The sequence below is a fragment of the Haliotis rufescens genome, unplaced genomic scaffold, assembly GCF_023055435.1.
Source record: "Haliotis rufescens isolate VD_foot unplaced genomic scaffold, xgHalRufe1.0.p SCAF_56, whole genome shotgun sequence".
In the NCBI taxonomy this organism is placed as follows: Eukaryota; Metazoa; Mollusca; class Gastropoda; order Lepetellida; family Haliotidae; genus Haliotis; species Haliotis rufescens.
In genome coordinates this window covers 1754405-1779835 of record NW_025964290.1, presented here as the reverse complement: position 1 = coordinate 1779835, position 25431 = coordinate 1754405, and the positions used below count along the sequence as shown (strand labels likewise).

At 42.2% G+C, this 25431-nt stretch overlaps 1 protein-coding gene across 11 annotated transcripts in view; it reads left to right on the top strand.

Annotated features, from left to right (window-relative positions):
* Positions 1-23991, top strand: part of LOC124124581 (small G protein signaling modulator 1-like) — an 86211-nt gene extending 62220 nt beyond the window's left edge. For 5 of the 11 annotated variants that reach the window (XM_048385263.1, XM_048385260.1, XM_048385257.1 and 2 more), the window contains exons 13-24: positions 580-594; positions 3819-3883; positions 5436-5581; positions 6320-6388; positions 6852-7581; positions 10196-10275; positions 11714-11838; positions 12142-12224; positions 12753-12862; positions 13647-13743; positions 14431-14598; positions 15536-23991. In XM_048385263.1, the coding sequence (XP_048241220.1) occupies positions 580-594; positions 3819-3883; positions 5436-5581; positions 6320-6388; positions 6852-7581; positions 10196-10275; positions 11714-11838; positions 12142-12224; positions 12753-12862; positions 13647-13743; positions 14431-14598; positions 15536-15624 (1777 nt within the window). In that variant the 3' untranslated portion in view covers positions 15625-23991. The remainder of the gene's footprint in view (positions 1-579; positions 595-3818; positions 3884-5435; positions 5582-6319; positions 6389-6851; positions 7582-10195; positions 10276-11713; positions 11839-12141; positions 12225-12752; positions 12863-13646; positions 13744-14430; positions 14599-15535) is intronic. The other 6 variants (XM_048385265.1, XM_048385264.1, XM_048385262.1 and 3 more) reach the window with 2 other exon arrangements.
* Positions 23992-25431: the final 1440 nt, after the last annotated feature.

The window sequence follows — 25431 nt, the reverse complement described above, 5'->3', positions numbered from 1 at the left end:
TAGCACCCTTCCGATTGATCAATGTACACAAGATTTATTAATTCGTGTATAATACGCACTCGTGTCTTATATGCACCCTTAATGATGGGCAATGAAATTCTGGGAAAATATATCTGTCGTGTATAATACGCACAGACTTTTCTTTTGTATCATTTCAGGCTGTCAGTATAAACCACAAAATTTACGATCTTTCAACTCTTTCACCAAAGTTATATTCTAATAAGAGCCCCCTATTTCTAATTTTGAGAATTCCCTGTGCGCTTATTACATCGAATACGGTATTGGCCTCAGGGAAGGCTTAGATAAGTCCTTGTTCTACTGACAAGTCCCGCATGTAGTTTAGGCCGCACCCCATGGGAAGGAGCAACCTCATTATAGCAACAGAATGTCCATGATTTTTTTTACAGAATTGACTGCTTTTTTGCTGTAATATAAATTTCATTCATTATTGTAAAAACTTCTGTTATTTATGCTTCATGCATGGAATTCTTTTTCTGACATATATTTCCAGATAATCTCTATGTGAATCTATATTTTGGCTCAAAAGAGATATTTAATGTTTTATTGTTATTTTTTTAGAAACTGGGAAACAAGGTAAGGTTGTCGTTATAAGACAGTCTGTGTTGTATACTGACCATGCTCTATACTGAGGATGCACTCTCTCTTACCGCATGTCCTTTTCATGATGTCTTCTAAGGGAGAGAACTCATCTCGCCCCACCATATTGTCCACCCTGTCAAGTTTTTTATCTGTCGTCCGAACCTGTTTCAATTTAATGTTTGGCTATATTTACATAAAAAAATAATTAATTCATTTTTGAATTTCTCATGCTTTTTCATGCATCATTTTTCTTACATAAAAAATAGTGTAGATGTTGTGGCTGTGTTCCATATTTTCTTACCCCGGTCATGAGTACTCTATGTTGTAAATATTACCTTGAAGTGCAAACTCTTGCCTTCACTTCTCAGCAACAGACACCTTGTAATTATTGTACAGTGCTTCAGATTACCAAGGGCCACAGAAAAACAAAATGAACTGTTAACTTTGTTTAAGCCAATTTTTCCGATCACTGTCCAGAGTTATGTCCCTTCCCTGTGCCAGGATCTGCTGGTGGTGGGTTTAAGACCCAGACTGACATTGATGATAAACCTTGGTTGTTGAATGCCTTGCCCTTGCTTGGGGCTTCATTAAGGTGTTGACCTGCATCATGTGGGATCTCCTCCCAAAATGATCTGACCTTGACCTGCATCCGAATCTGATCTGACCTTGACCTGCATCCCACTCTGATCTGACCTTGACCTGCATCACACTCTGATCTGACCTTGACCTGCATCACACTCTATTCTGACCTTGACCTGCATCACAGTCTGATCTGATTCTGTGATACAACAGAGATCATGTCCACAGCGATGTTAAGCATTACTCACTTGCTATATTCCTGAAACCTGAATCATCATTTTCATGGGTAGGCCCAGAACACTGTTCCCTTAGTACAATGTGTGAAGCCTTTCTAGGTGCCCCCTGTAAGATATTGGTTAGGCTAATGGTTCCTGGAAGACCCAAGACAGTGTTCCCTGGTACAATGTGTGAAGGAGCATGGATATAATTATAATGTTTGTTCAATGCTTCATACTAATCCCTGCCAATTGTTTAAATGCTTTCATTGTGTGATAAGAGTCCCATAGCAACGTGATTTTATACAAACACATTGTTGCAAATAATTGAAAAGTTATCCATTGTTCATGACATCACAGACAATGTGACAGTAGACCATGTCTATGTTCTACATTTTCTCAGAAAGAAAAACTATGGTTAATATGGAAAATAACCAACTCAGAATTACAGATTATATGTCCCTCATGAATTAATGTTAAAAGTTGCTTGCTGAGGTTAAGAACATCCATTTTTTTACTTGGGACAGATAGTTTGTAATTTATCATATCTCCAAGGTTAGTGCGTAACTGTCATACCTCTAAGGTTAGTGCGTAGTTGTCATACCACCAAGGTTAGTTCGTAACTGTCATACCGCCAAGGTTAGTGCGTAGTTGTCATACCTCCAAGGTTAGTGCGTAACTGTCATACCTCTAAGGTTAGTGCGTAGTTGTCATACCACCAAGGTTAGTTCGTAACTGTCATGCCTCCAAGGTTAGTGCGTAGTTGTCATACCTCCAAGGTTAGTGCGTAACTGTCATACTGTAAAGGTTAGTGAGTTACTGTCATACTGTAAAGGTTAGTGCGTAACTGTCATACCGTCAAGGTTAGTGCGTAACTGTCATACCTCTTAAGTTAGTGCACAGTTATCATACCGCCAAGGTTAGTGCGTAACTGTCATACCTCTAAGGTTAGTGCGTAACTGTCATACCTCCAAGGTTAGTGCGTAACTGTCATACCGCCAAGGTCAGTGCGTAACTGTCATGCCTCCAAGGTTAGTGCGTAGTTATCATACTGCCAAGGTTAGTGCACAACTGTCATACTGTAAAGGTTAGTGCGTAACTGTCATACCGTCAAGGTTAGTGAGTAGTTGTCATACCTCCAAGGTTAGTGCGTAACTGTCATACCTCCAAGGTTAGTGCGTAACTGTCATACCTCCAAGGTTAGTGCATAACTGTCATGCCTCCAAGGTTAGTGCGTAGTTATCATACTGCCAAGGTTAGTGCACAACTGTCATACTGTAAAGGTTAGTGCGTAACTGTCATACCGTCAAGGTTAGTGAGTAGTTGTAATACCTCCAAGGTTAGTGCGTAGTTGTCATACCGCCAAGGTTAGTGCGTAACTGTCATACCGCCAAGGTTAGTTCGTAACTGTCATACCTCTAAGGTTAGTGCATAGTTATCATACTGCCAAGATTAGTGCGTAACTGTCATACCTCTAAGGTTAGTGCGTAACTGTCATACCGCCAAGGTTGGTGCGTAGTTGTCATACCGCCAAGGTCAGTGCGTAGTTATCATACCGCCAAGGTTAGTGCATAACTGTCATACCGCCAAGGTTAGTTCGTAACTGTCATACCTCCAAGGTTAGAGCGTAACTGTCATACCTCCAAGGTTAGTGCGTAACTGTCATACCGCCAAGGTTAGAGCGTAACTGACATATCGCCAAGGTTAGTGCGTAGTTATCATACTGCCAAGGTTATTGCGTAACTGTCATACCTCTAAGGCTAGTGCGTAGTTGTCATACCGCCAAGGCCAGTGGGTAGGGAGCAGTTGGTTGTACTTAGTTGTCATACCTCCAAGGTTAGTGCCTAGTTATCATACCGCCAAGGTAAGTGGGTAGGGAGCAGTGGTTGTACGTAGTTGTCATACCGCCAAGGCCAGTGGGTAGGGAGCAGTGGTTGTACTTAGTTGTCATACCGCCAAGGCCAGTGGGTAGGGAGCAGTGGTTGTACTTAGTTGTCATACCGCCAAGGCCAGTGGGTAGGGAGCAGTGGTTGTACTTAGTTGTCATACCGCCAAGGTTAGTGCGTAACTGTCATATCTCTAAGGTCAGTGCGTAACTCTCAAACCTCTAAGCTTAGTGGGTAGGGAGCAGTGGTTGTGCGTGGTTGTCATACCGCCAAGGCCAGTGGGTAGGGAGCAGTGGTTGTCATACCGCCAAGGCCAGTGGGTAGGGAGCAGTGGTTGTCATACCGCCAGGCCAGTGGGTAGGGAGCAGTGGTTGTGCGTGGTTGTCATACCGCCAAGGCCAGTGGGTAGGGAGCAGTGGTTGTCATACCGCCAAGGCCAGTGGGTAGGGAGCAGTGGTTGTCATACCGCCAAGGCCAGTGGGTAGGGAGCAGTGGTTGTGCGTGGTGATGATGTAAGACGTGAGCTGGTCTGTTGCAGGGCCCACATCAAGCAGCTGTGTGACACCATGAGGAAGCAGATCATATCCCGAGCCTTCTATGGATGTAAGTTCAGTGTGATGGGAGGACCACTACTTGTCCTGCACAATACCATGTCAGGATATTTTCTATGGCTTTCTGTTTATGAATTCAGTAATGAAAATACTGGTAGCACTAGCAGTGATAGGAACTAGTAGTTGTAGTCCACCAGTCCTTCCAATCATGACAGAGGGCACGGGTGGCCCAGTCGTCTAAGGCGCCGTGATTCGCTGTGCAGAGTTGCGTCCCTTGGGCACGCAAGAAACCTATGATTGTGGGTTCAAATCCCGGTTTGCCCCGATTATGTTTCTAGGTTTGTCAGCACCATACCCGTGCTCGTGGGTTTCACCGAAGTGGTAAACGTCTGAGACCTGCATCACTTGGGGCTTTCCTGCCACATAAAGCTGACACGCCGCGATATAACTAGAATACTGTTAAAAGTGGCGTTAAACCCAACTCTCTCACTCACTCTAATCATGACATAAAGCAAACGGCTATAAAGATGGCAAAATTCTACTTATCCTTATGCCCATCTTTCCGAGGCTAGTGACTATTAAAGTCCGATTTCGCTCTTGCTGAACTAGACTGGAATTCTGGAGTTACAGTTTGGCTGGACTAATGAGTCTGTGCGTAGTCCAATCAATATTGTGAAATCAACATCTGATTCATAAACAAATATTTCGGTCGATTGCAAGATTTGCAGAACAGGTGTACTGTCAAATGGGTGTCGACAGATATTTTCAAAATCTTTTCGTGGTTTTAATGAATGTGCGCAAGTGATTTGATGTACTTCATGAGGTAAGACCAAATGTCTTCCAATATGGATATTGATTATTGATCAGATTGTCTTCACTGGATGCCACCTTTTATTTTGAAGCAAATGCGAGTGATATGAGAGGTGGAATCTGATAAGTCAGTAGGAGGGACATAGCAGGGACATAACTCGTAATAGCCACTGGTGGCGCTATGATTAATCCACAAGATTCCAGCCTAGTTCAGCAAGGTTGGAAACTGGGCTTTTTGAGTCAGTTAACTCCCTTACCTCAGGAAGATGTGGGATACTTTAACTATCTGGATTTCTCACTTGCTACTCCCTTAATCCATTCCTACTCTTTGTGCAAGGTCTGGACCCAAGACCTGTTTGTTCCATGGTGTTTTGTGGATAAAGATGCTGGACTTTTGTTGGTTCTGACATGTTCCCTACTGGAACATCAACCCGGTAAAGAAGGGTTGAACCGAAGTAGGGTTGAACTGAAGTAGGGTTGAACCGAAGTAGGGTTGAACTGAAGTAGGGTTGAACCGAAGTAGGGTTGAACTGAAGTAGGGTTGAACAGAAGTAGGGTTGAACGGAAGTAGGGTTGAACCGAAGTAGGATTGAACTGAAGTAGGATTGAACTGAAGTAGGGTTGAACCGAAGTAGGGTTGAACTGAAGTAGGGTTGAACCGAAGTAGGATTGGACAGAAGTAGGGTTCAACTGAAGTTGGATTGAACTGAAGTAGGATTGAACTGAAGTAGGATGGAACTGAAGTAGGATTGAACTATTTGACTAAAGTACATGGTGCAACTCCTACTTTTCAGGGCTGGCCCACTGCCGCCACCTGAAGACCGTGCGCACGCACCTGTCAGGGCTGGTGCACAACACCATCGTGGCAGCTGATGACCCGTGTGATGCCAGTCAGGGACTCACACAGCAGAAGTGGGAGGAGCTGAATGTGGATGGAGTGGTATGTGTTCATGTGTCACTTACTCATCATTCTCTTTCCGTGGGGCGATGGGGGAGCCTAGTGGGTAAGGTGTTCCCAAGTAGAGCTGCAGACACAGGTTCGATTCCCTGCATTGTGTTCATGTGTCATCCGTGGGGCGATGGGGGAGCCTAGTGGTTAAGGTGTTCCCAAGTAGAGCTGAAGACACAGGTTCGATTCCCTGCGTGGGTACAATGTGTGGAGCCCATTTCTGGTGTCCCCCACCATGATATTGCTGGAATATTGCTACAAGCAGCATAAAACCATACTCATTCACTCACTTTCATTCTGTGATAAAAGCGAATACCATGCATGTTGGTTAATATATGAAGAATTACTCATATTCAAGAGATATTAGATTGGTTCGATGCACAAGCAATCATACTGGTACGTTGTAAGGACCGATGCTCATGAATGCTTCACATGTGACGTCATCGCTCCATGACTCGAGACACCCCTTTTGTCTCATGCTGGAATAGCGTGTAAAGTGAAATCATGTGATAAGAATAAAGACAATCTGTGGTAACACTTGAGTGATTGACTGGTACACATTTGAAACATCTCTTCTTAAATACATAATTCTCTATATGTGTCTGTGGTTAGCATTTCTTTTGACGGTGAGTATATAATTGATGGATTGAGAGTGCAGTGTTTAACAACAAACATACAAACAAGCACTGTTCACTGAAGGAGTTGAGTTTCCGTCTGTCTGTGTTGCAGGTGAAGAATGCAGGGGAGATATACAGACTTGTGTATTATGGCGGCATATCACATGAGCTGAGGAAAGACGTGAGTAGCACTTCCAGTTAGAGGAGCCTGTGTTGAACATTTTGTCCTTTTATCTATAGTTACTCGGTATCCTCATTAAAAGTTGAGAAGCTTACAATAAAAATTTATGAGGCCACTTACTTCTATTTTTTCCTATCAGTTAACTATGAAATAAAATGTGTGGCCTAAAGTCAAATTCATCTTGTGTCATACTGACGTCCTCCATATCACTTCCTGTTCCAGAGACCTCACCTGATTACCTCGTAATACAGGAATATTAGGAATTGGAAACACTAACTTATTGAGATTGGTGTCGTAAAAAGCGATCTTAGTGCTGAGGTGATCGTAACTCCCATACCTAACATAGACTTACGACAAGCGTAGCGCTAAGGTTGTTTTGTACAATGGCACCATGGACATTAACTAAGGGAGATAATTCAACACAGTGCATACCACTAGACAGTTTGCTGTTTTCTCGTTACAGGTGTGGCCCTACCTGTTGGGGCACTACAAGTTTGACAGCCGGCTGGAGGAGCGACAAGCCAGGGATGCCCATGTCAGGAATGAGTACGAGCGGGTCATGTCCGAGTGGCTGGCCGTGGAGGCCATTGTCCGACAGAGGGACAAGGAAATCATGGCGGCCAACCTCGCCAAGCTCTCCCAGGAGAGCACCGATGGACATATTCCACTTGTGAGAAAAGACTCGAGTTTGAGTAATGAGGTGTTTGAGTCGTTTGACTCTGAGGAATATTCCCACCCTGACACTGTGATGGAGGAGAGTTCTACAGCATTGACCACACCGACGCCCGAGCGCAAGCCAAGTATAGAACTAACGAGGGTCGATACCATAGTGCAGACAGACTCGCCGGCCCACCATCGCAGGGTTAGCTCCCTTGCAGACAGCCCTGACGATGGGCTGGGTGACTCTATAGCACGGGGAGGTTCTCTCACTGATAGGTCAAAATACGATTCTGTGGATTCCGAAGCCACGGACATTTCGAAGCCTGAGCGTGAGGGTAGTGTGGAGAGGAGTGTTGTAGTGACCAAGTTGTCAGTGGACAGCGCTGTGATTGAGGAGGAGACAAATGATGGGGAGTACTCTCATTGTCATCTCAGGGACAAGTTAAGCTCCATCGGAACGGACGAGCGGTTGACGGATGCATTGACTGTAGAGGGCGCCGGTATGACTTCGGCGTTTGAGCATGAAACCCTTGGTGTGTGGGCTAGCTTACTTCTCTCTCTTTCTCTCTCCAACTGTCGCGCCACAAACAGATGGGTTCATTCTCGGAAAAGTTATTCATTTTTTAAAAAAGTGTTTGTTTTTTTGTTTCAGTCAATGTCATGTATGATTGATTATCGGATTATTTTTTTTAAGGATTAGATTTAACACATGTGACCAGGAGAAATGGGATCTTATGGGTGAAAATCATCTCTGAGACACAGAAATACAATTCACAAGCTTCAGTTCATATTTATTATAGAGATACATGACATCACGTGTGGCGATCTTCACTGAAGTAAGTTCACGTCCAACGTCTTTATGATGTCACAGCACAATTGTATCCTAGTATAAGGTCCCTTTTCTCTTGGTGGTCACATTGTGACTAAATATTGAGTTTTATTTGGCCGAATTTAACCTTTTAATTTGGTAAAATATGGATTTGTAAAAATTTAATCAGAAACACAAAAAGTGAAAGGTGAGAAGTTACCACAACTTCCAATAATAGAATTTCTTCTGAGGGCAAATATATTCGCATTTATCCTTTATTTTGAAAAGACGAACCTATCTTTTTGTGATGGCTCAGCTTTACTATCATATATTGACTTATTGCAATGATTACTGTGTGAAATACAACAGCTTTAATAAGTCCTACGTTAATGAGCCTTTAAGTCAGGGGGTGTCAGCATGGGGAATGGATGGCCACCATGTTTTGTGAGTGTCTTTTGTTGGAGGATCGGGATGACCGAATGTATCCATTCTCTTTGAGGGAATTTTTTTAACACTTTGTCAAATTGACTTCTTGCTCCTGTAGATAATACTTTGATATTTCTGTAGTATTTGGATAATTGTGTCTTTGATCATGTTGATCAGGATGCCCTCTGACTAATTGTCTGCCTTAAATGCTTTTCTTATTTTTATGGTGGTGTTTGTCACCGTGATAAGCAGGCCTTATAGTGGTCGGGGTTAGTGAAACATCATCCTCTTAACGCACACCTTTTACAACCTTGGTTATTTCCCATGTTTGAAGTCGAAAAATTCACGAAACAATTTAATGGCTGTTTGAAGCGGAAATACTTGAACAGTGAGTGTAAGAAACAGACATTGTCTTTGTGTTATCTGGAAATACTTGATCTGTATAAACACACACATTATAAAATATATTATTCCATGGAAAAGATGGTTACTCAGGCTTGAAGCCAGGACTGACGGTTGAGCAGACCCTAGAGGTACAGTTGCGAGAACAGGCGCTGAAGCAAAGCCGAGCCCTTCGTGCCTGTTGTTCGAACTGTTCCTTTTGTCCTGATAGAGTATTGTCACATGTCCCGTTACAATATATTACAATATTGGACCCATGAAGAACCGGGATAGAATAGGTCTTCAGCAACCCATGCTTTTCATAAAAGGCGACTATGCTTGTCATAAGAGGCGACTAACGGGATCGGATGTTCAGGCTAGCTGACTTGGTTGATGCATGTCATCGTATCCCATGTTTGTAGATCGATGCTCATGATATCAATCACTGGATTGTCTGGTCCAGATTTGATTATTTACAGACCACCGTCATATAGCTGGAATATTGCTGAGTGCGGCGTTAAACAACAAACAAATATTACAATATTTGAACTTAAGTTGCATTTATTTATGAAATATTCTCTTCTTTGTTTCTAACAGTTCATAATGACATGTTTTTGTGTGTAAGTAATCTCGGCTTTGTGACTTGCCTGCTTCTCTGAGGCCACACAACATACACACAGCACCTCCCCTGTCCAGCTACTGGCAAACTTTTCCTAACTTTAGTTATAACAAACTCACTGTTATCTCCCAAACTATTTGTCAGTGTTTTGCTTTTATATATTTGTCTGTTCGGAGAACATTTTGTCACAAACTACTTTCATGAACTCTGAATGTTGCTGTGGTTATTATTATGTGTTTTTCTGTATATTGTGAAGAATTGTCTCAACTTCAAGACAACGAGGTGCACAGACGGCCCAGGTGTCTCAGGCGCCACAGTTCACTGAGCAGAGCTGTGTCCTTGGGCACGCCAGAAATCTATGATCCAATTGCGGTTCGCCCCGATTATGTTTCTAGGTTGTCAGCACCGTACCCATGCTCGTGGGTTTCACCAAAGTGGTAAACGTCTGAGACTTGCATCACTGTAGGCTTTCCTCCCACATTAAGCTGACACGCTGCGATATAACTTGAATACTGTTAAAAGCGGCGTTAAACTAAACTCACTCACTCACTCACTCACATTAAGCTGACAGGCCATGATGTAACTGGAATACTGACCAAAGTGGCGTTAAACACAAACTCAAGATTAAGATATTTACCAATGTCTTGATCCTATAAGACTGCCAAGACATGCAAACTTCTAAGCAGGTTATCCCATGAAGATTTGGGTTAGTATTGGCCTTAAACAACCTATGCTAGGCATACCTGTGTAGGCATACCAGCTAGTGTATATCATTGGTGCTCAGAAGCTTTTGTTATTTCTCTGTTGAGTTTTTGACAATGGCAATGTCGTATGCCCTTCAGTTTTGTCCTGAATAAGATTAATACGGGTGTAGTACAGTATTGTGTTGTAATGACAGGCGTTTTAATTTCAGAGAGCAGTCGTCACCTGTCGGCGTCCAAGGAGTCCCTCATATCCCCTGCCTCTCCTGCTTCCAATGGTGGCATCTACTGTGTAAGTTGTCTCAGTGTGGGATGCTGGGGCCGAATGTGTCAGGCCAGGCTGATTGTGTGTCACACTGTCTCCCCCGGATCATCTCCTGGGATGCTGGGGCCGAATGTGTCAGGCCAGGCTGATTGTGAGTCACACTGTCTCCCCCGGATCATCTCCTGGGATGCTGGGGCCGAATGTGTCAGGCCAGGCTGGTTGTGTGTCACACTGTCTCCCCCGGATCATCTCCTGGGATGCTGGGGCCGAATGTGTCAGGCCAGGCTGATTGTGAGTCACACTGTCTCCCCCGGATCATCTCCTGGGATGCTGGGGCAGAATGTGTCAGGCCAGGCTGATTGTGTGTCACACTGTGTCCCCCGGATCATCTCCTGGGATGCTGGGGCCGAATGTGTCAGGCCAGGCTGATTGTGTGTCACACTGCCTCCCCCGGATCATCTCCTGGGATGCTGGGGCAGAATGTGTCAGGCCAGGCTGATTGTGTGTCACACTGTCTCCCCCGGATCATCTCCTAGGCTTCATATTCAAGTTGGTCCGCATCTGTGGTCTAGTTGTAGAGCACCCGCCCGGAGAGCAGAAGGTTGGGGTTCAATCCCCGGGCTTGTCATACCAAAAGACGTTAATAGATGGTACTTGTTGTTACCCTGCCTGGCGCTCGGCATTAAGGGGCTAAAACAAGGACTGGTCGGCTCAGAGTCGGTGTACTGTGTCTGAGTGGGATATCAGTGGGCTAGCACTATAAAATCGGCATTTGTCTGGACTAGTACAAGCAGCCACACACCACACACCACACACACACACACACACACACACACACACACACACACACACACACACACACACACACACACACACACACACACACACACACACACACACACTACATGCATGCACGTTGCAATATAAGTGCAATAATCTTAAACCCCATTTCACCTCACCTTATATTTAAGTTACAAAAGCCTCATTAATTGGAACAGTTGGTATTGTTTTCAGTGAAATCATCAGGATTGATAATTTAACTATGGAATCACTTTGCTTTTAATGTACCAAATCAGTGTTCCCATTTTGTTCCAAGGGGGCATTAACCCCTTCTCTCCTCAGCCCCTTTCATCTCCATCCTCTTCCTGCGCAGTTGGGGTGGCCTAGTGGTTAAAGCTTTCGCTCATCACATCGAAGATCCTGGTAATTCTCGACATGGGTACAATGTGTGAAGGCCATTTCTTGTGTCCCCCCACCCCCCGTGATACTTCTGGAATATTTCTAAAAGCGGCGTAAAACCAAACTCACTCACTCACTCACTCACTCACTCACTCACTCACTCACAAACTTACAAACTCACAAACACAAACTCATTCTCAAACTCAAACTCACTCACAAACTCACTCACAAACTCACTCACAAACTCACTCACTCACTCACTCACTCACTCACTCTTCTTCCCCAGCCGGAACTGCTGGACACCGTAGCTCTCAACCTGCACCGCATCGACAAGGATGTGCAGCGATGCGACCGCAACTACTGGTACTTCACCCATGAGAACCTGGAGAAGCTGAGGAACATCATGTGCACGTATGTTGAATGATTTTTAAAAAATATATTTTTTCTTAAATTCGAGGTATATTTGAGATTACATTTAATGCAAAACCTGTTCCTATTTATTGGTCTTGTTATTAGTGAGTCAGGTTACTTCTACAAAGGCATTAAATTAGTTATTAGTTAGTTAGTTATGTATATTAACACATTTTATAATGAATTGGGAAGTGTTTAGTTCCAAGTTCGGAATTTTTATTGACATTTGCTGGAGATTTGGGGCAGGATTTCGGTCTCTGAGCACGTCAAGGTAACGTAACTCCATGTGTTCTCCGCCTGCAGGTACGTGTGGCAGCACCTGGAGGTGGGCTACGTGCAGGGCATGTGTGACCTGGTGGCGCCGCTCCTCGTCATCCTGGATGATGGTAGGCAAACCTTTCACAAGATTTGTCCCCATGATATAGTTACAAATAGTTGCAGTGTCAACCAAGATCTCACTCCAATTATATTTGTGTTTGTAGAGGCATTGACGTACAAGATCTCACTCCATTGATGTGTGTGTTTGTAGAGGCGTTGACATACAAGATCTCACTCCTTTGATGTGTGTGTTTGTAGAGGCGTTGACATACAAGATCTCACTCCACTGATGTGTGTGTTTGTAGAGGCGTTGACGTACAAGATCTCACTCCATTGATGTGTGTGTTTGTAGAGGCGTTGACGTACAAGATCTCACTCCATTGATGTGTGTGTTTGTAGAGGCGTTGACATAGAAGATCTCACTCCATTGATGTTTGTGTTTGTAGAGGCATTGACTTACAAGATCTCACTCCATTGATGTGTGTGTTTGTAGAGGCTTTGACGTATGTTTGTGTTTGTAGAGGCATTGACGTACAAGATCTCACTCCATTGATGTGTGTGTTTGTAGAGGCTTTGACATATGTTTTTGTTTGTAGAAGCGTTGACGTACAGCTGCTTCTGTGAGTTGATGAAGAGGATGTCCTCTAATTTCCCCCACGGAGGTGCGATGGACACCCACTTCGCCAACATGCGCTCCCTCATACAGGTGAGATAGTCATCTCAGGTGTGAACAGACCTTCCAACATACACTCTCTTGTACAGGTGAGATAGTCATCTCAGGTGTGAACAGAACTTTCCCAACATGCACTCTCTTGTACAGGTGAGATAGTCATCTCAGGTGTGAACAGAACTTTCCCAACATGCACTCTCTTGTACAGGTGAGATAGTCGTCTCATTTGCAGAGACCCACTTCGCTAACAGATAGTCTTCTCAGGTGAGGCCCTTCATCATGCACTTGCGCTTACAGGTCCAGAAGTTGTCTCAGGTGAGGACAACCTCGCAGCAAAGTTTACCAATAATGCCTGGAGGATCCCAAAGCTGAGACCCTTGACTTGTGTACGGGGCAGGAGTCAGGAGGAATACACCTGGACATGGCGAACTGTGTAGTATGGTGTTAATACAGGGATGTTTGTACCTTCAATCTTTGTATCTCATGCCAGGTGTATAGACTCCAGGGGCCACTTGCACAAAGCGATCTTAGCGCTAAGATACTAGAGTATGGGAGTTACAATCATTTTAGCACTAAGATAGCTTTGTGCAAGTGGGCCCAGGGCAGAAAAGGGCAGCATCCCATGTATGGTGACTCCTGACTGGGTTGAATGCTGTCACTGCCTGCACTCATGTATACACAGGCAGCCATGGAGCTGGGCTATTACTTCTGAGACATAAAACAATATTCACTCACTGGTATAGACCTTGGACCAGTTATGTAGCTTTATTTACATGGTTGTCAGTCCCAATGAATCAAGCCAGGTTTCTCTATGCTCCAGATCTTGGACTCGGAGCTGTTCGAGCACATGCACCAACACGGCGACTACACCCACTTCTACTTCTGCTACCGCTGGTTCCTCCTCGACTTCAAGAGAGGTTTGTTTCAGTTCATCTATGTTTGGGAAAACTGCATTCAATCGCACAGACAATTTGCATCCCAACCCTGGAAACAAGCTAGCATTGTAAAGATGGAACAGTTCTTATGCCTGAAACACAGCTAACCTTCAGACATTGATGACAGCAGGCACTGGTTTGTCTGGTCCAGACTGAATTGTGTTCAGGCCTCTGTGATATAGCTGGAGTATTGATGATTGATTTCACAATTTCATAAAAATCAAACTTTTATCTCTGGAGTGATACCTCCCCGCATGAAGATGTGATAATTCCTCCACAGAAAATCGTGTCAAGTGACTGCTCAAAGTAGATGAAGGATGAGTGGGTTCTTAAGCCTATCAGCTGTCAGTTTCTAAAACAGTTTGCCTTCATTTGTTTTCAAGTTTGATTTTGACAGAATACAAAAGTACAGAACACACTTATTCCATCGATAGTACTTCATTTTTACTTCGTTTTGCGTGTAGATGTCAGAAGCGACACTGCCTTTATTATTTCCATTCAGAACTGGATGTTGAATTTCATATTTTGAGATACAGAAATCAGATATGCAGCTTTGAATACTTCAACAACTTCATCTGTCACAAATTCGTATGGAGGAGCCATCATACAGAAATATGAGAGTAAAACATTGAATTTCCATTTGACTGCAGCATGCCCTGACTGTTTCAGAGCTGGTGTATGAGGATGTGTTTGCGGTGTGGGAGATCATCTGGGCAGCCAAACACATCAGCTCCACTCACTTTGTTCTGTTCATTGCGCTGGCCCTCGTCCAGTACTACAGAGACATCATCCTGGACAACAACATGGACTTCACCGACATCATCAAGTTCTTCAATGGTGAGACACTGAGTGTTAGCTGACCTGGTCATTGATGATGATTTGTCATCTGTATGGATAGTGACCAGTGAAGAATAGGTCTTCAGGAACCCATGCTTGCCATAAAAGGCGACTGCTTGTTGTAAGAGGCGACTAACGGGATCGGGTGGTCAGGCTGGCTGACTTGGTTGATACATGTCATCGTATCCCAATTTCATGGATCAATGCTCAATTACTGGATTGTCTGGTTCAGATTCGATTATCTACAGACCGCCGTCATATAGCTGGAATATTGCTGAGTGCGGCTTTAAACAACAAATAAACAAACAAAGTATAGGGATAGTCTCCCACTAAAGACAAGTCTCTTAAAATGCATTTTTGTCTCTTTAAACATTTTCTCTGATACTAGCAGACTGAGGAAGGTGAGCTAAGGCATGAATGTTTCTCTGATGATGACTCTAATCAAATCTTCTTCAAATCATTTGGATTTTTGTGTTTCTCTGATTGTTAAAACAAAAATAAGATTCGGAGTTGAAACTTTGTAAATTTAACTGTTGTACATCATACATTGCCCCAAACATTTAATTTGACTTAATTTCCAGGTGAGCTATGGTAAAGTAGTTATGATTTTAGAATTACACGTGAACTGGACAGTAGAACAAGAAATTGATTGGCCTGCCCATTTAACTGTAAGGATTATTGTGTTAATTCAGAAATGGGGGTTGTCGGGTAGCCTAGTGGTTAAAACGTTTGCTCGTCATGCCAAAGACCCGGGTTCGATTCCCAACATTGGTACAATGTGTGAAGCCCACTTCTGGTGTCCCCTGCTGTGATATTGTTGGAATATTGCTAAAAGTGGTGTAAAACCATACTCACTCACATGCGGTCCCCCCCCCCCTAACTTGGTCTGATGTTATAAAGTTACATCATTATTTAAACATGAACGGTTTTATTTCAGAAATGGCTGAGAGACATAACGCTAAGCAGGTGTTGAAGATCTCCCGGGAGTTAGTGTTACGTCTTCAGACTCTTATTGAAAACAAGTAGATCTGCATCTCGAGACCCACAGCCCCCTGCCAAACAACACTGCCCTGACCTGCAGGTCAAGCAACAGTGCATATGCACTTACATCCTTGTAGTAACTACGCCATCAAATGTACGAATTGATCACTCTGATCACTCTGTTGAAATGATTAACCTAACAAATATATTGTCATGCATAGATTGACGCAGTTGTTTGAATGATACCGTCACTGTTCATGCAGAGATACGTTGTTCAGGATTGGTGAGCCATTATTCATGGCGACAAGTTGATTTAGCTTCCCAGATGGGTGAGACAGGTAGAGCTCTACCTCAGATGTTAAACTGGAAAGTGTTTAACTCGGTAACTACTGTTCCTTAATGGCTTGACTCGTATCAAGCAGCTGAAGGGTTTTGATGGCACCAGTCAAAATATCGGGGAGCCTGGATTGTATACTGATGAGTCTTCAACCGCCGACTTCTTACTGGAATCAAAAGGGTTCGGACTCACATTCCACAAAGCGATCTTAGCGCTACGACTATTGTAAGCCTATGTTAAAGTATGGGAGTCATGATCACCTTAGCACTAAGATCGCTTCTGTGTGGAACGGAGCCCAGACCAGTGATGTGTGAACATGGTGAAGGCAGCTGATGTGACTATCACTTCTTAATGGTTTGTGTAGTATGAGAATTAAATGGCTGATCCTGCCCACTGTGAAGGGCAAATGATTGACTTTGCCATATTCCTTGCGCAGTTTCAGGGATGTGTGTCCAAGCAGGTGAGGATGTGGTAACATGTCCAACCAAGGACATGGAGCGGAGATGTTATGAGGACATGTGTGGCAGGAATGTAGGGAATGAATCTTATCGCAAAGAATGTTTTTTTAAATCAGAAGTGGAAATGATTCAAACATGCACTAACATTCCAATCCAGTCCTTTAATAACTGACTCGTTTCAACCTGTTTCAATCTCTGAGGGATTTAGTAATCCACTCGGACACGACTTCATACCGTGGGATTTTGTCCTCCTGATGCTCCACAGCACTGTATATCTATTGTTAGTATCATAGTGCGTCCACTGGCATATCTGCATTGCCATCCTAGCCGGGTGAAGCTCTCATGCTTGTCCTAGCCAGGTGAAGCTCTCATGCATGACTTGACTGGGCCATGCTTTCATGCATGGCTTGACTGGGCCCTGCTTTCATGTATGACTTGACTGGGCCATGCTTTCATGCATGGCTTGACTGGGCAATGCTTTCATGCATGACGTGACTGGGCCCTGCTTTCATGCAGGACTTGACTGGGTCCTGCTTTCATGCATGACGTGACTGGGCCATGCTTTCATGCATTACTTGACCGGGCCCTGCTTTCATGCATGACTTGACCGGGCCCTGCTTTCATGCAGGACTTGACCGGGCCCTGCTTTCATGCATGTTCTAGCCAGCCAGGCAATTGAGGTGAAGCTCTTGGTCAAGTTGACTTGGGGCAGTCCAGGTTTAGTCCCAGAGGAGATTCAGGTGTCTGTACAACACTGCAGATAGTGTTGAAATTAGACTAGTCATGTAGAAATGTATACTTGTACATGTTACAAATGTCAATGTTTAAAGATAAATGTTTCTTGTTAATATGACTAGTTGAGCAAGACTTTTTAATAGTGAGTAGATTATTCCTGTGTCTTAATGCAAATCAATTATGCTAATTGCAATTTTATGTGATGACTTAGAAAGAGCAACGAGAGGTGCGAACATTTGTGACAATGGCAATAATGTGTACTTTGATTGCCTGAGGCTCTCCCCAGTGTATACTGCATATTTACAGGGCAGTTGTTTGAAGGTCTTATGTGATAACTGGGTAGTATTGTGTAATCCGTTCCTTCAGTTGTGAGATTGGTAGAGATGTGCCAAAATTTAACTGGATATTACCCACCCACCCCTCAGTGTTCAAATGGACTCTACCAATCGAGTAACCTTAATACATGTGTTGCAGGGATGTTGCAATGAGATTATTTCATTCTCATCAAATATTACATCATGTATGTACATATGCAGCAGATCTAATGGTTTGATTTTTGTTTAAATTTTTTTTTCTGTATTTATCGGAGTGAAACGGTCCATGAATATCAAACTACATAGTTATTGGAGGAGATATGTCTCACGTTTCAATCAATGCTTGTGAAAAAGCTCCAATTGTTAAGTAGATGTTACGAGGATTCATAAGAGTTGCCTCTCTTAGATGTACCAGAATGTGCTGTTCACGGATTGGAATGATGACCCATGGTCTGTCATCACTATATCGGTGCTAATTGGATTCACCAACATAGTAAACGTCTACGATCTGTCACAATAAACTGACGCATCGTGATATAACTGAAATACTGTTTAAAGCGACGTTCAGCCAATATCTCTAACACAGTTCATATGTTACCAACTTGAGACCTATCCATACATCCTATGACCAAATATAGGGCAGTGATCAATCTGCTGTGTAGATAATGTTTTCAATAGCACTTACAATGCATTTACGTTCCATCCAAAGAATAACCATGATCACACAACATCTTCATACGGATTCCACTTGAATCGGTCTATCAGAAAGTATTGCTTGTATCACCCAGTTTATAAATCAGCTTGTCAGAAAGTATTGCCTGCATTAAACAGTTTATGAATAAGCTTATCAGACAGGATTGCTTGTATCACACAGTTTAGGAATCAGCTTGATGGAAAGTATTGCTTGTATCGAACAGTTTATGAATCAGCTTGTCAGAAAGTAATGCTTGTATCACACAGATTATCAATCAGCTTGTCAGAAAGTAATGCTTGTATCACACAGTTTATCAATCAGCTTATCAGAAAGTATTGCCTGTATCACACAGTTTATGAAACCGCTTGTCAGAAAGTATTGTCTGCATCAAACAGTTTATAAATCAGCTTGTCAGAAAGTATTGCTTGTATCACACAGTTTATGAATCAGCTTGATGGAAAGTATTCTTGTATCACACAGTTTAGCAATCAGCTTGTCAGAAAGTATTGCTTGTATCACACAGTATAGGAATTAGCCTGTCAGAAAGTATTGCTTGTATCACACAGTTTATAAATCAGCTTGTCAGAAAGTATTGCTTGTATCACACACTTTAGGAATCAGCTTGATGGAAAGTATTCTTGTATCACACACTTTAGGAATCAGCTTGTCAGAAAGTATTGCTTGTATCACACACTTTAAGAATCAGCTTGATGGAAAGTATTCTTGTATCACACACTTTAGGAATCAGCTTGATGGAAAGTATTCTTGTATCACACACTTTAGGAATCAGCTTGATGGAAATTATTCTTGTATCACACACTTTAGGAATCAGCTTGATGGAAAGTATTCTTGTATCACCCAGTATAGGAATTAGCCTGTCAGAAAGTATTGCTTGTATCACGCAAGTAACTGAATCTGCATCATTCACATGGCATGTTTCAGAATGTTAATGTTCTTGTTTGTTTCCAATGCATTTCTTCAGCTGTTGAGATAACATGATAAAGAAAGGTAGGTGACATGATGTGTGTCATGCCTCTCATTCACCTGTCTCGGTGGTGTGTTTATAGGAAACAGAGTATTGTGGATACTGTTAAGTAAGTTATTGTTAGACATAGTATTGTTTCAAGGTCACACAGAATGGTACATTGTATATAGATGTGTATACCGGTACATCTACAGCACGTTCATTATGTTAAGTTTATTTTGGCAGAGTTCTGTCTCCATATTTCACTGTGTAGAGTTGCAGCCAGGAAACAATGATCGGGGATTCAAACCCCAACTTTGCCCTGATCACAATTGGCTTGTCAGCACAATGCACATACTCTAGGTTAAACCCAACCTACTCACTTTATTAGAATATACAACACACATAACGCAACAATGATTGTTCTCGAAGATTTTTTAGAAGATTTTTGTGCAGCAGTCTTCTTTTATTTAGATATGAAAAATAATGGCACCTTGTAATGTATATTATTCAAATAAAACAAACTGTTTTGATGTGTTTTTACTGAAGTAGTGTCAGTGGCCACAGAGAAATATAAATCATACCCATTCCTAATGTCCGCAGCAGACGCATTCGATGTAGTAACATGTGACGTCAGAATGGGGTCATGTGACAGGACTGATTATCCCGCCGATTATCCTCGTGTTTAGTGAACAAAGGTAGCCCATGTTGCGTATATATGTGTCTGTTGTTTCATGAACAATGTCACCACACGTTTAGTTATCACTTTCTCACCAGTTTGCATTTGATTGACCTTGAAATGTTGACTCTTGATTCCACGCCAACATTCCTTTTTAGTTAATATGGATTATTTATAGTTTATTTTCAAATTTTAAGGTTTTTGTTTTATTGTACATCTTTTTCTTATATATCTATGTATACATTTATTTATACATTGAGTTATGATTCCCAAGATATATTAACTTGGGGAAAATGGTGACGTTCTTGTCATTGTTATTTTTAAATCAAAACATTTGTGATTAAACCCCATGTCACCATTTGCAAATTTAGACAAAATATGCAGTGCTATGTTCTTACAACTAGTTTTAATGTCCAGTACCTTCACGACTCCGTGTTATATACAGGCTATTATGTGTTGTAGATAGATCAATGGCCTATATATTTTACTTCCAGAATGAATATATAAATATATATTTTGAACCCTAGATGTACATAGATGTGATATATGTAATTATGCTACAAGGTGGTTGTACAGGCTAGAATCATGAACACAATCATGTATTTATTTGTACGAAGCTGTCCCATGGTGCAGACAGTTGTGTGTTGTCTGGTAGATCAAGGACAGAGGTAGTACGTGTTAGAGCAAAACTGGCTTTCTGTTGATGTGAAGCACAAAGAAGATAGGAAAATGCTACTGAAAGTTATGTTGTCTGTTGTTCTATTCCCTGGTAGTATTTCTTGTATGTAGACATATGTACAAATGGAATTTCAATTATCATTATCAGAACAGTAAAAGTTTCAGTTATCTAATTCTTTTGAATACTTCGCCTCTATTACATAATAGCCATAAATCCCAGTTTGGGCTGTAATCACTATGAAATCTTTAGATTTTTCAACATGCATCCTCCTCGCTGCCAACATATCTAGTCATTTCTAAATCATACAGTTTAATCTTGGTTTTCAGGAATGGAGTATTTAGCCATGATGGTATAACGAGGAGTTCAAATAGTTGGTTCGATGTTTTGGTTGATCTGAAGGTGTTAGAATCAGAAGATACTGTTATATGTTGTTGTATTTCTGGGTGTTACTGAGTATTTGATACCAAGCATGATCCACTGGAACAGCCTATGTAAGCCAGATGTTTCAAATGTTCAAATGTCTGGGCATTCTGTGCTCAGTAAGACCTGCATATCTGAAAACATGCCTATTTGCAGTTTTAGAAGGCAGGTAAAGTGATGTTTGTGTTTTTTTTAGAGATTATCTATTTTTCTAGATACATTTAGTCAATATCCAAGAGATATAAATTCATAATATTTGTAGGAAGTATTTAAATGTCCTAGCATAAATACTGAAATCACACGCTCTGTAATCATTTTTACAACAAACCAATATTGGGGCGTGGCTAAAGATAACGGGGCAGCGGTGACAACTGTTTCTTTGGCTGATAGGTGTGCCGCGTTTGTGACTCTTTGCTGTTATACATAGACTAGTCTGCTATTTCTGTTAATCCTACAAAAATAACAAGATTGTATACGTTGTTGGATGTGTAAAACGAGCATTGATCTTGACATTGAATAATTAATATAACATTAAGCAATCAGTAACTAGTATTCAGTAACTCACATCCTGTTTGGGTACTAAAACACCAGCTTCCTGCGGTGCTATTCCACACAATAAATGACTGTCAGGGATTAATACAAGATGAGGACATCATTAAACAATAGGGGACTTCATTAAACATTGGGGGACATCATATGGTTCCAGGACAACAGAACCAAGAAAAACTGAAAATAATAACTGAAGCTAAGGCCCAATATTACTTGAACTTTCACTTGGAGACGACACTCTGTGTAACTGTTCTGGAAGTAAGTGGCTGGATCTGGCTGTGGTATGTGCAGTACCCCACGAGTACAGCTTCTGTGGTATATCCCCAGTTATCTAGCAGAATGAATTAAGGTCCTCACAATAATTACTCCCAAAAATATTTTCAGTATTTTGGCATATTGACCAATAAATGTCCATAAAGAAAGAAGAAAGAACGAAATTTCATTATTATGCTGCTTAAATGAAATAAAAACAAAATGTCAAATGTTTGTGAGTAAACCAGGGCATAGTAATTGAGTCTTACCAATGTGAAACTCTGTGAAGATCCAAAACTCAAGACTATAAGCATTTTTGATGCGTTGGAAAAGTAAGGTTTGGCTTAAAGTAAGGATTAAAGATTACATTTTGAATGAGGTGGATGAGTTTGTAGTTAACAGAAACTATTGTCAGTAAGGATTGTTCTGTTTCTATTGTGGGGGCACGGGTGGCCCAGTCGTCTAAGGCGACGAGATTTGCTGTGCAGAGTTTTGTCCTTGGGCATGCCAGAAACCTATGATTGTGGGTTCAAATCCCGGTTTGCCCCGATTATGTTTCTAGGTCTGTCAGCACCATACCTGTGCTTGTGGGTTTCACTGAAGTGGTAAACGTCTGAGACCTGCATCACTTGGGGCTTTCCTCCCACATTAAGCTGACACGCCGTGAATAACTGGAAATCTGTTAAAGCGTCGTTAAACCCAACTCACTCACTCACTGTTTTTGTTGCAAGGTAGGTATAACCTATGTCTGGTTTGACCACAGCACATCCCCACTCCAACAGGAGACTCACTTGCACATGTGTTGGCATGTGCTTATGTTTTAGGTATTCAAGGGTAGTGGGTAGCCAAGTTGTTCAAGTGTTAGCTCAGAGACCTGGTTTGGTTCCCAATGTGGGTACAGTATGTGAAGGACATTACTTGTCAGCCTCTGCTGATGTGACAGACATGTTGCAGTGTACAACCTCTTCACTTTGCGTATTCTAATGGTTAACTCCTAATTAATGTTACATGTTTGGATATAAGTACTTATTTAAGCTCATGTTGAACCATCACCATCTGGTTCTATGTTTGTTTGACCAGCAGTTTTTCGACTTCTACTAATAGTAGAAGTAAAGGTCATGTTGGTAGAACTTTGTTGATCCTTGTGTCAGTTACTTTGTGATCCGTTAAGATCGGGGGTAGAATAGGTCTTCAGCAACCCATGCTTGTGACTATGCTTGTCGTAAGAGGCTACGAACGGGCTCGCTGACTTGGATGATGCATGTTATCATATCCCAATTGCGTGGATAGATGCTCATGATGTCAATTACTGGATTGTCTAGCCCAGACTTGCTAATTACCGACCGTTCTCATATTGCGTGAATATTGCTGTGTGCGGTGTTAAACAAGAAACAAACAGTTACTTTGTATGTAATTTGAAACCAAGGCTTATCAATCAAGACTCTCTGCTGATGGTCAAGACATTGACAATGGCCAGATGAGGATGGTTTCATTTATGCTCTTGTACTTTCCACAATTACTCTCAAATGGGGGGAATCTGTTTCTTGTTTTAGCTCTTATTGGATTCAATTCTGTCTCAAGTCATTGATTTTGTCATAAACAAAGAACATTTGTTTCAGAAGTTCTTTATGATATCTCTACAGCCTTGCAGTCATTGACTATTGTGCCACTTATTTGTGCTCATTATATCAATCACCAGTTTGCCTGGACTTGATTTCTAACAAGCTCCATGAAATAGCTACATGTTCCCGATTGCTGTTTAAAATAACAAACATATAGCATGTAAGTGCAATCCAGGAGTGAAACGGGGCGGTTTGGTAGCCTACTGGTTAAAGCGTTCGCTCGCCACGCCGAAGACCTCGGTTCGATTCCCGACATGGGTACAATGTGTGAAGCCCATTTCTGGTGTCCCCTGCCTGATATTGCTGGAATATTGCTAAAAGCGGCATAAAACCATACACACACACCAACTCCAAGAAGTGAAACTTTAAATAGATTATAAATGTAGAAGAAATGCTGGTATATGTACTTAGTAGACCAATGAAGTAAGATTATTTTTATGGTTATCCCTTGTCTGGAAGATATAACAATATTTATTTAACTTTGAGTGCTGTGATATATTGCTATGATGACGTCAGAGGGTTGTCCAGATCTGGAGGAAGGACAAGGAAGACAATGATAGTGCCGATGACATCGTTGAACATTGTATGTGATGTACTTAAGCACCTTGCAGAGAAGTGTACACCATGTACTGTGATCATATGTGAAATTGTCGTGTTCATTTGTTGTTTTGTTATTTTGTGAAATATGTCAATAAATATATGAGTAAGATTTGCTGTATTGGTTTTGAATGGGACTGACCTGGAAGAGGGCACACAAACAGTTTGAGGGGAAGTGAACTTATCTTGATGATGACTATTACTCCAGTCTCTTGTCGATCAAGACCGCCTCCGTGGTCTTGTGGTAGAGCGTCCGCCCGACCGCGTCATTCCAAAAGACGTTAAAAGATGGTACTTGTTGTTACCCTGTCTGGCGCTCGGCATTAAGGGGCTAAAACAAGGACTGGTGGGCTCGGAGTCAGTATACTGTGTCTGAGTGGGGTATTCATGTTAAACTGCGGCATGGTATCTCAGTGAGCTAGCACTATAAATCGGCATCAGTCCGGACTAGTACAAGCAGCCACACAAACACACACACGTACATGCACGTCGCTATATAAGTGCAATAATCTTGGACGTGACGTTAAACCCAATTTCACCTCACCTCTTGTCGATCAATGTTAGTTCTGCACAGTCCACCTATCTGTCAGAGGCGTTGCTGTTCATTGCTCAGATTTTTATCTACTGGGCATTTCAGAATCTGTGGTCTTTGGTTTGAATCCACCGTTATGGTTCTTGATTTGTCACCACCATTTTCCTGATGTGGCATTCATCAAAGTGGTATCCTGTAACTAGGACTGCATCCACTTTCCTGCAACATTAAGCAGCCAACAACAAACTGAAAGTTCAAACACTCTCTGACATCGATCCAAGACTGCCAAAGTTCAGCACTGCCCCTACTCGAGGACCAGTCGGGGGTCGTCTTATGAAGTACGCAGACAACTGGGAAGCTATCACAGACCACTCCTGGCTTCTCGAAGTAGTAAGAAAAAGATACAAACTTCACTTTCTAAAATGACCAAGATTAGTTATCCTTCTCACTGGACCCCACTCCCACCTGTCAGGGAGTAAAGTACTTGCAACAAATGTGGCCATACACAGGTTACTAGCCAAGAGAGCCATCCACGACACCACCCACTGATTCTACTCACCAGTATTCCTGGTCCTAAAGAAGACGTCTTCGGATATACGCTTGATTGTAGATCAAAAAGTCCAAACTATAAGGAAATTCAGACATGGCACTATCGAAGGCTATCTCTGGTGTCCCTCGCCGTGTTATTGATAAAAGCGGCAAAAACAAATACTCACTCACTCTACATACTGATAAAAGCAAGCCTTGCAATAAACGTCATCCAATGGGTAACAGGTACAATGTTCATTTTGACAGCATGTTAAGCGTCTGTCTACATTCGAGCATTTTGGTAAACATTCTGGGCACTAATTTGTCTTCCCTTCATGGTGTTCTGTTTCTTTTTGCATCACAATCGGAATCGGAATTTACTCTCGGACTGGCAAGTTCAGGGTAGTTGGCCAAGGCATATCAATAACCATCAAATAGGCAATTCCCCTCCACTGATTTACCCGAGTGAACTAAATATAAAGGAGACCAGTG